This window comes from Pteropus alecto, unplaced genomic scaffold (genome assembly GCF_000325575.1).
Source record: "Pteropus alecto unplaced genomic scaffold, ASM32557v1 scaffold65, whole genome shotgun sequence".
Taxonomy (NCBI): domain Eukaryota; kingdom Metazoa; phylum Chordata; class Mammalia; order Chiroptera; family Pteropodidae; genus Pteropus; species Pteropus alecto.
The window spans coordinates 7,839,638-7,850,213 of NW_006439191.1; the positions used below are offsets into that span (position 1 = coordinate 7,839,638).

General features: G+C 39.9%; 1 protein-coding gene across 1 annotated transcript in view; it reads right to left on the reverse strand.

The window, feature by feature from the left end:
* Positions 1-10,570, reverse strand: part of EPRS (glutamyl-prolyl-tRNA synthetase) — a 44,423-nt gene extending 33,853 nt beyond the window's left edge. Inside the window, exons 1-7 of the mRNA XM_006916230.2 lie at positions 10,469-10,570; positions 8,492-8,576; positions 7,635-7,734; positions 6,666-6,822; positions 5,497-5,636; positions 4,109-4,203; positions 548-674 (exon numbers count right to left, since the gene is read on the reverse strand). Coding sequence (XP_006916292.1) covers positions 548-674; positions 4,109-4,203; positions 5,497-5,636; positions 6,666-6,822; positions 7,635-7,734; positions 8,492-8,576; positions 10,469-10,514 — 750 coding nt within the window. The 5' untranslated portion in view covers positions 10,515-10,570. The remainder of the gene's footprint in view (positions 1-547; positions 675-4,108; positions 4,204-5,496; positions 5,637-6,665; positions 6,823-7,634; positions 7,735-8,491; positions 8,577-10,468) is intronic.
* Positions 10,571-10,576: the final 6 nt, after the last annotated feature.

Sequence of the window (10,576 nt, forward strand, 5' to 3'; positions counted from 1 at the left end):
TCGAAAAAGAAAAAAAAAAAAATTCATTACACTAGTCTCCGAATTTTCAGCTGAGAAAGCTGATCTTATGGTGGAGCTTTCCGTTCACTCTGGAAAAGCTAGTTTTTATTGGTCGTACTGACAACGTTTGCCCTCTCTTCGGATACATTGCAGTGCTTCTGAATGAAGATGATTTAAAGGGCTAGGAAACCTTCCCATCTTCCAAACCTACTTAGTGTCTGTTTCATTCATAAACTTAAAATGATACGACAAAAAGGAAATCTGCCTCTCGTGGCCAATTCATTTAAGGAATCGGTACTTGGAGGAAAATGTGGCACTTAGGTAAACTCTATAACTGAGCAACAAAGAAATAAATTGAAGTTTTTTTGGGGGGATGGCAGCTCAGCATTTCTCGGCTCAGGTCTCAGACACAGAATATACGGGGATGGGGGGGGAGCGGCTATGAGAACAAACGTAATTTAGTATTCTGGTACCATGAAGGTATCGGGTCACCCTCTAATTTCAATGAACTTTTCTGACAAAGGGTCATCACTACACCTTTAATTACCTTCTCAAAATCTTCCTTTTCTTTTTCAGGATTTGTGTCATCAAATCTCATGATCAGTTTCCCTTTAAAGTTAACCTGGTAGTGCTGGTTCAGAAGAGCAGCTTTCGCATGCCCAATGTGTAAGTAACTAAAACAAAAACATTTCACAAAGAAACTCATTAACAGGCTTTAACTAAAGACTTAAACTTAACCTTTCTGAGGAGATGAGAACTAAACAAAACTCCTTCTAGTTGGTAGTCCACTCATATTTTACTTTCTAACAAGAAGTACTGTGATAGAAAATCTGACCCTGACAGGAAGAAAAAGACTATCACATTATAAAATAATCATAATAATGTCATATGTAAAATCTCATAAAGACAAGTTATTTACACACATTACAACCTTAAGGAGAATCTTCTTTTTCTTTTTTTACGGAGAAATAAATAGTCATTTAGTGAGAGGAAAATTACTTCCCAAACTGTTTAAATGCTACGCAGCAGTGTACCATTAATGAGACCTGATGCTACTAGGAACCGGCAACCACTCGCTCACGTGAGCAAGAAGCACCAAGGTTGCCAGTGTCGCTGTGATATCAGAGAGCACACAGAATCAGGGACACAGAAAAGCTACTTCGGTTTTCCTAGAAGCATAAATGAAAGGATTTTAAGTAAATATCTTCAAGTTCTCGTCCAATACCAACACGCCATGAACCACACACCCTATGAAAATGCTCTTCTCTTCCCGTGGGCAGCTGACAATGATAACGAATAAAATATATCAGAGGCACCGTTGGTAACGGTGCACATCAACATTCTCCTCTGTCGACGAGGTGGGTAAAAGGTCACATCCTATACCACTAATGTTGAAAACACACTTCATAGGGCAGCAAACAAGGCATGAATCATGGAAGCTTAATCTGCTCTCACTGATTTTTATTAGTTTCAGTTCATGACGCTGGCTGCAGTCACACTGTTCCACACTCACACCTCTGTCTCAGCTGGTAGCAACTGGGGAGGAAAAAGTAGACCACTTCATATGTCTTTATGTCAGTTTTAAAATCGGTCCTTTAGAAATTCACATGGCATTCTGGATTAATGATTCAATTTTAAGAAGGGTTAATATGCACAGCTTAATGCAGACAAGTACAATGCAATACATTTAGGGTTATTCAAAACTTTCTGCACAAAATAAAGGCCTGTAAGTGGTATCCCAGATGAGATTCTAGAACAGAAAAAAGAACATTAGGGAAAACTAATAAAATCCAAAAACAGTTTGGAATTTCGATGATATCTCAGTGCTGGCTCTTTAGTGGTGACAAAGATACCACATAAATATAAGACATTCTCATTAAGAAAAACTGTGTGAAAGGTACATGGGAACTTTTTGTACTATATTTTTGTACTATGTTATATTATAGTTCCTGTAAATTTAAAACTATTCTATAATAAGAAGTTTTATTAAAAACAAAATAGAGAACTGTGTTACACCCGTGACCTGCTATACCCATTGTTAAGAAAAGAAGAAATGACTAATAATCACTGACTAGCTACTGCATGACAGTTAAATGTGCTAGGCTTTACATACAGGAATAAATTTAAGAGGGGTATGAAATTAAACCATTCTTACAAAGATATGATTTCTAAATCTGAATTAATGTGTGCAGTTGTAACTTTTTAAAATCTCAAGAAAGCTAACAGGACTATAAAATAGTCACAAGATAAATAATCAGCCCAAGACAACCTATATCAAAATAGCTAAAGAAAATAAGATTCATGCTGCTTTATATAGTACTGATGCTGAATTGGGCTTCTCCCACATTTAACAGACATAAGTGTATAATTTTAAGCAACATGGACTGCAGAGCCAGAGAGTGTAGGCTTGAGTTGGCAAGTTACTAAACGCTCTATGAATCAGTTTTGTAAAACGGAGAGTGGAGATAATAACAGTTCCTTCCTCAGAGAGCTCGTAAGATGAAAAGAGTCACTATATGTGAAGTGCTTGGTTATTTTTACATATTAACAGGCGCTACGCAAATGTTAGCTAAGAATAAAAATTAAAGGTAAGAATGAAGCCTTCTGGTCTTTCATGCAAAACACAGGAAAAAAAAAGATTAAAAAAATGAAGAATTCTTTAGTAATACAAGGGGATAGGATCAAAATTTTGAGTATTTTAAAAACCTGAACGTTGACTTATAGTCCAAATCCCAAAACTGTATTCAGCCAAGAGCATGGTCTCTGAAAGTGACATAAGTTAGAACAGATACGCATATTTTATACAGTGAATGATAAACACAGGGAGCTCGCCATTCAAGAAGTGACAGAAAACATAAAAGATCCAAAGAAGGCAAATGGCATAGCTATGAACGACCACTGCTAAGAATGTGGCTTTTCTTAAACCACTGAACTCACTACCCAATGGGACGACCATGAACTCTCACGCCAAATACACAGAATACTAGGTGCTAGGGACTTTAAACCCCGTAAGAGGTATTAGTCATGACTGATTCCACTCAGTCAACTACCAATCAGTCATTTAATGATTTAGTCTGTAAATTTTCCAGAAGCATTATTTCTCTTTCATCTCCTTCTACCTATCCTATATTTTACTGCCTAAATCAACAAACTTAGAAAAGCAGAAAGAAAATGTAGAATGCCAATACTGATTTTGCGGTCATTGGTGCTTACGAAAAACTTATAAAGAACTATTAAGAATGGCTGAAATAAAACTGTTTCTCTATCTGCCACTTTTATTGTCTACACATTCCATTTACCATAGATGGGTAAGAATTTGGCTATAAAAGAAAATCTAAAATCATAGGAAATTTGGAAAAAAAATAATCAACTCATTTATAAAACATGGCATAATACTTCTCTAATGGCTAGGTTCCTGAGGCTGCTTTAATAAGAGGCATTTTGTTCTATGAACGTCACTGGAAGGGATCTATTACAAGGCCTGCTTCAAAGGAGCTGACAGGTGCGCAGAGGCGGAGGTTCCCCCTGCCTGGGGGTGCTGGGCAGTCTCGAGCCAGAACAGTCTTTTTCCTAACGAGCTAGTCAAATACTAATATTTTCTCTGGGTGCCAAGAGGGAAAAAGGTTGGGAAACCTGCTAATAATAATAAAAAAAAAATTGAATAGGAAGTGGCTTTTCGGGACTCTCCTTCCGTCATTTAGGGGAAAAAAAAATAACTTAAAATTAATTCTATTATAACTTCTTCTGCTCATAAAAGGATTGCTCAGGGTACAAATACAAATCCTTATGAAACAAAAGCCTACAAATCTCAAAGTGTAAATGACACCGAAGGCTTTCTATTTATGGATATTTTGCTATTATAATTAAAATACTATCTGGGGTAAAATACAAATGTCATCTCATCTATTGACTTAATAAACTAAAACTATAAATTTAATACATTAAATGTCAATTAAGAAAGCATTAGGATGTGTAAAATTTTAATTCCCACAATTAAAATCTTATTTTCTTTTATATCATTAACCTATTATTATTAAAAATATTCGACAATGTCTGAAGATTTTCCATCGAACACATTCTATTGTAACTTTAAGTTATATTTTCTTACCCACTAGCCTCTGGAGGAAATCTGACAGTAACTTTTCCCATCTCAGCACCCGGAAGCTCAACAAATTTCCCAACATCCTGCTTTTTCTCAGGTGCCTACAAAGCAGAACAAAAACAAAAGTAGTTTTATGGTTAAACATTTAAGAACATTACCCACTATGTGCCAGGCAGGGTTATAAGAAAAATGGCTAGTACATCATCCTTGCACCTGAAGCCTCAAAATCTTGTGAAGGAAGTAAATAAAACCAAATACCAGTAACAGATATGTATACATTCAGGGGGCTGTTAAAGGAGGCTGTTAAAGTTCATCAATAGCATTTAGGGTAATCGGGAAAAGTGTCCAAGGAGGTAAGAACTAAGCTGGACCGTGAAAAATAAGTGGCTGTGTGTCAGATGGACAGTGCGCAAAGGCATTCACTCCGAGGAAAGGGGGGCCAGCACAGGTGAGACCGAAGGCAGGGGCGGGCAGTGTGGCCCGTGAACGGTTAAGGAGGCGTGCCAAGGGGCTGGGCCAGGAGCTAGATCGTCAATTAGGTTCAAACGTGAACGTCGTAAGCCTGCTTTTTACGTTTTAGGCAATGGGAAGCTCTCAGGAGTAATGGGACCATTTATTTGTATTTTCTAATATGATACCCAGGACAGTGCAGAGGCTGAACTAGAAAAAAAGAGACCAAAGAAGGAAAATTCAGTGATGAGACTATGGTATTAAATCAAGCAGAGGGTAATGAGGCCTCAATAACAACCAACAACAGTGGAGACAGAAAACGGATTGACAGATATGAGAAGTAACAACAGGACTTGTCGACGGGTCTGATGTGGAAAGTGGTGAAAGACGAGCGAGGATTTTTAGCGAAACTGAGGGGACTGTAGTGTCTTTATCCAAGCACGTAGAGGTTTTCAAATTTCACTGCTTCGGAAAGTCTTTAAATCCTAATTTTATTACGCAAGCGTAATATGCAAAACAGACCAAAGCAGAGCGACTTGGGCTGGGGGAGAGGAGCTGTGCGAGTGTCCTCTACTCACACCTTCCAGGGAATCGACAGACAGACTCCGCAGAAGCCCAGGACGCCATGGTCAATGGTTCAAAAAATCAGAGAATGGAGACTTAGGAGGGAGAAAAGCTGGTGTAACTATAAAATCACGAGATTTCAGTTATTTGAAGTTTGGATTTCCAGAGGGACACGCCCTGGAAGATCATGATCTTCCAAACACATAATTATGAAGATTAAGGCTTTATGTCGTTTCTCAGTCATAAAGGCGAGCCAAGACTTAATGACGGCAGATTCGTCCAAGAAGATCCTTTTTCATTCATTCAAAGAAAAGAAACTACAAATAGGCCTGGGGTCTCAGACAAATAGGTCAGCAATAAAAAAAAAATAAAAGGCTTACCGCTTTGCCTTTGGTGGCTGAGACAGTCCACTTGGCACCTACTGACCGGAAGGCCTGCTGGGCTTCGAGAAAGCCAAACCAGCGCTTTACGTGGACTGGCGCTTGGTTCTGCTCCAACTGTCCCTGCCATGCAGCGTTTCCTAATGGCAAACATCATTTTAAAACCAGTCAATAAACCTGCAACTTCCAGAGCCAAGTCCCATTCACGGTTAACTTACAGTAAATGAGACGACTTAGTTGTGTTTCTAGAATGAGATTTTAAAAATTCAGGCATACGTTGACATGTCTTCTAATACTTGAACGTATTTTACAGAATTCATAAAGTTAATTAAAAAGTTTTCCAGTTCAGCTCACTGAAGCGAACACGAGACCCTGCCTCGGCCACCGCCACGTACCCGCTCTAAGGCCCATGTGGCCACAAAGCTACGTCGAGACGTTATTTCCCCTGCGTGAACGTTAAGTCAAAAATCAAAACACACAAAAATGTCACAATAAACCTACAGATGAAAAGGTCTAACTAGAAAAGGCCTTCACTTTATGTTGGTTTTTATTGCAACAATTTAATTTGGAGAGAAGTTTTAAACCACAAAAAAGTATAGAGATTAAAAACACATAACTCCAACTTAAAGAATAATTAAACATTTTTGCATATTTGCTTCGTTCTTTTTTTTTACAGGAAATAAACAAAACTTAAGTCCCCCTTGTACCTATCATCAGTCCCATATTCTCACCTGTTGCAAGCTAGCTGTGGAAGATGGAAAAAGTAACCCCCGAGAGGAACAACTCCAGGTCACCCCACCACCCCCTCACGCACACCTCCTGAGCCATCAGACAGCAGCGCCTGGAGAAAACTAACAGCCCAGACGGGAGGAGCTGACATAGTGGGACCAGGGCTTCGCTTCCTCGGCAAGAGCAACGTCAGCTCCAAAGGCGAGAGGGGAGGGGAGGTAGCAAAAGAGACACGACGTCTAGGGACAGCAGAGGACAGGGAATTCCTGGGATTGGACAGGGATAAAGTAGCCAGGGTGGTCGCTCCTTTGCAAGAAAGTCCTAACTGACTGCCGATAGATGGATAGATAGATGTTCGTGTCCACAGAAGTGTGTGTACTTCTTACCCAGTAACATTAAATAATTAAAGTGGAACATTCGTCAAGAAGAAGGACTGATACCTTTCAGGGCGGCCCAAACACACACATCTGCTAAGCTCAAGGAGTTTCCAACCAAGTACGTTCTCAGAGATAGGCAGTGACTGAGCTCACGGATCGCAGCGGCAAACAAATCACATGAAGACAATTTTGTAGCACTAAACTCCAACCAGTGATCGATCTGTGAACATAAAGACAGGAAAGAAATGCAGCCCAGAGTTTAAACAAAAGCGACCAACCACAGTTAGTACCATGACTTTCTTATCTCAGTGACAGAATTTACCATGACGTGGATTTCATTCTGATGCCTGGCACTTAAATAAACACATTTTGTTATTTTTCTTTGCTTTCTTTTTTTGCACGGGCACTGAGGGGTACTTCCCGGAAGAAAAAGAAAGGTATGAGAACTGGCAGCAGGACCAACCTGACTGGACCCAACAGGTGGCACCCGAATAGGTTCACCCACTTGCAAAATTTAACAGTAAATACTTGGAAACTATTCTTTGTATTTTGAATTTGATAAGATTTAGGAAAGTTAGGATCTAAATGCAGTACTACAAATTAATCTACTATTGCTATAATTAAGGAATATACTTAGAAAGGAAAATGGAATCCAAACAATGAATATAAGCCTGGCAAAGCTAACTTGTCTGGGGCTGTTGCCTCAACTGTAAATAAAGTATGGGGTTTATATAAGATCATCTATCTAGTCACATCCAGCTATGAATTTCCAGGTATCTAGAAAGAGGAAGACAGCACTCAATAACCCAACAGGACAGCTGGTATGCGATTAAAAGTTCAAATTGAGGAGCTAAGAGTTTTTCCCTGAAAATAAAAACAGGATGAGAATTCCTCAATTTGGTCCGTAACTAACACTCTGTTAATATCCTTACAGAGAATAACGGTACATAATCCAAAAGTGAAACAAAGTTCTCACAAGAGCGGAAGCACAAACCAAAACAAAACACACCCAAGAGGATGCGCAGTCCTCACCTCAGCATGTTCCATCAGGTTGGCGCCGTAGAGCCCAGCCGTGGCTGCAACTCTAGCCAGGTAGCGCAGGATGGAATTTATGTCCGTAAACACCACGTTTCTAGAACATAAGCATGACATGAAGCTCTGCTGTGGCTCTAGCAAATCAGTAAGAGTCATGAGACTTAAAAAATAATAGATCTAATTTGTTCTTTACTGTTTCTATTATATTCCAATTAGTTCTGAAACGGTCAGCTAAATCCAACAACTGACTTCAGAGTAGACTAACTATATGATGTACCATTCTCTTATTAGTTTCTACATGTCTCTTCAGTGGTGAAAATAAAAACTATAATTGGGCTACTGAGAATAACAGTGGTTTAAAATAAATCAAGGCAGCAAAGCCAAGGATAGACTGTCATAAAGAAGCTAGTTTTATCAACTTCCGGGCGAAGATGATAGATCAAACTTTATCAAAATTGTTTTGTAAAAATTATTTTTAAAAAAGACATCAAACTATAAAGAAAAAGCAACTAAGGAGAAGTAACAATAGCTATAAAATAATTCTTACCAAATTTATTTATTTCCTATCACTGATTTTAAACATTTCACATTTTCTACCAGAACAAATTACAATTTAAAATCCTCATGTATAAATCTTTCTGTACATTTCTAGTTTCTTTTAAATAGATTACAAGTGGAATCAGACTGCCTGCTGACAAATATGAGACTCTAGATACAGTTCTTTTAGAATGAAGAAAAGAATATTTCTCTCTAGGGACAAGCTCCCAATTAGCAAATAAACAAGCATGCAACGTTTAATCCCGAGTATTTTTAAAATGCTGTTCAGCACTGAACACAGATATGAAAGCACTTACTCAGACACACGAAGGACATTTTCTTTCCCTTCTTCAACAGAAATGCTGACATTGTCCTTCACATGTTCTACTGCCAGCAGAGCGCCTAAAAATAAGATGAAAAGACTTCACTTTATAAGCAATATAGTATTTAAAACTTGAATCATAAAGCAGTAAGGATGACTCAACAAACGACTGTTAAGTCCTGCAAAGAGCAAACTTTTTTCCTCAGTATCTGTAAACAGAAAATACCAGTCTTCCGGTCTTAGAGAAATTAACAAAGCAGAAAGGATTCACTGGCACAGTCCAAGTGCTTTCCGATATGCGCGGTTTCTATTTTAGGGACTCAGAAATGAATTTTTTCCTCCTTCCTGAGACAAGAAGAAATGAACATAATGCCTTGTATAAAGGCCACTGTTAATAGCATTTAAGCGATTGCTACATGGTAGGCACTGTGCTAAACACTTTACAGTCCTTATAATGTTTAATCTTTGTAGTAACCTTAAGAGGTAAAAACCTTTATGTACATTTTACAGAAGAGGAAACTGAGGCTTTGAGGGGTTAAATAACTAGCCCAAAGTCCATGACTAAATATATGGCAATCGGAGTTTGAATACAGGTCTAAGGCAGTCCAGAATTCAAAATCTAAAACACAGTGTAATCTGCCTCTCAACACATATTAAAGTTTACCAAATTGATTCATTAATCCTTTGTCCCCTAATTCTGGCAACCAATCCTATGTGGCAGATACTATTCTTCCTTTCTTAAACAAGGAAACTGTGTGAGATGCCAAACGAGGGACTTGCCAAGGTTCTATAGGTTCTACAACGAGTAAGTGGCAGGCAGGGTTGGACTTAACTATGAGACCGCACTGTCTAGTGCTTCGTGGCCCAAGGATCAAAGCCATTTCTTTTAGAGTTCATTGACCTGTGTGAGGTTAGCCCATCATTACTGGAACCAATATGCTAAAACATTAGCATTTAAAAATGTTTAAAGTGGCTATTAAATTGTGGGTTTTGTTACAATACACTCAGAACAGCACCGAACTTGAAAATGTAATGTGTAATTTGTCGGCCCTTCATGGCCAATTGTACCTAGAGATCTGGGCTTCTTGAACATTCGAAAAGTACTTCGGCATCTATACTATACACATGCATTAACAAATATGAGATTGATAAACTAGACTTTTGTGTGACTTCCCAATGCAATAAAGTGGCAGAAATTCCAAGCTATCTATACACAATAACCTTGGCCACGTTGAAAATGCAATTTCAAGTCTAACTGAAGACGTATCAGGAAAGTGACAGGTGTGACGTCTAGTCCGACATTTACCACATCTACAGGGCGTGTAGTAAAGCAACCTCATCACTCCGCAGTGTGCTTGGATGTTCTACCAGTTAATTACCCTGCTACCTTAATTAAAAATAAACGCAACCTCAGCTGAAATTTTCAATACTGCTACTACGATCGTCTGCCTTGTTTGCTTTGAACCCAATGAAACGTAAGAAAAATCAAGTGGATCGAAGATCTTTTCTCGAAAGAGGGAGGGAGGGATGATAAATAGACGTGAAGGGGTAATGCTACAAGAGGGGAAGCGAAGATAATAGGGTTTTAAATGTCAAGATGTTATTTCTACGAGCGGCTCTCGTCTCCAGGGGAAATCATTTCAGAAAGGGAGGTGGGGGGGGGCGGCAGGTGGGAGTCATCCCTCCGAAAAAGACACAAGCCTCGGGCCGAGCCTCGTGTCGCCCTGGTGTCGCGGCTCATACCGCTCCTCCCTCCACGCCCAAGAAAACTGGCTTCGGGAGCAGATCCACCTGCCGGGGGACAGAAGGTGAGGGGCGCGGAGCCTTCCCCGTGTACAGTCGGGGGAGAGGGGCAGGCCTAATGTCGCTGACCGCGATCGCCACTGCGCAAAGCCAGGGCGCGGCGACCTTCCCGCCCCGCACCCTCCCAGGCTGATGCAACCCACGCGGGTCGGCCGCATCGGCTTCTCACCCAGGGGAGGGTCTCCTGAATTCACGGTCAGACAGAGCGTCGCCATCTCCACGGGTCTGCGACTCTGCCAGTCAGTGCGCCCGCCCCGCCGCCGAAGCACCCGGCCCC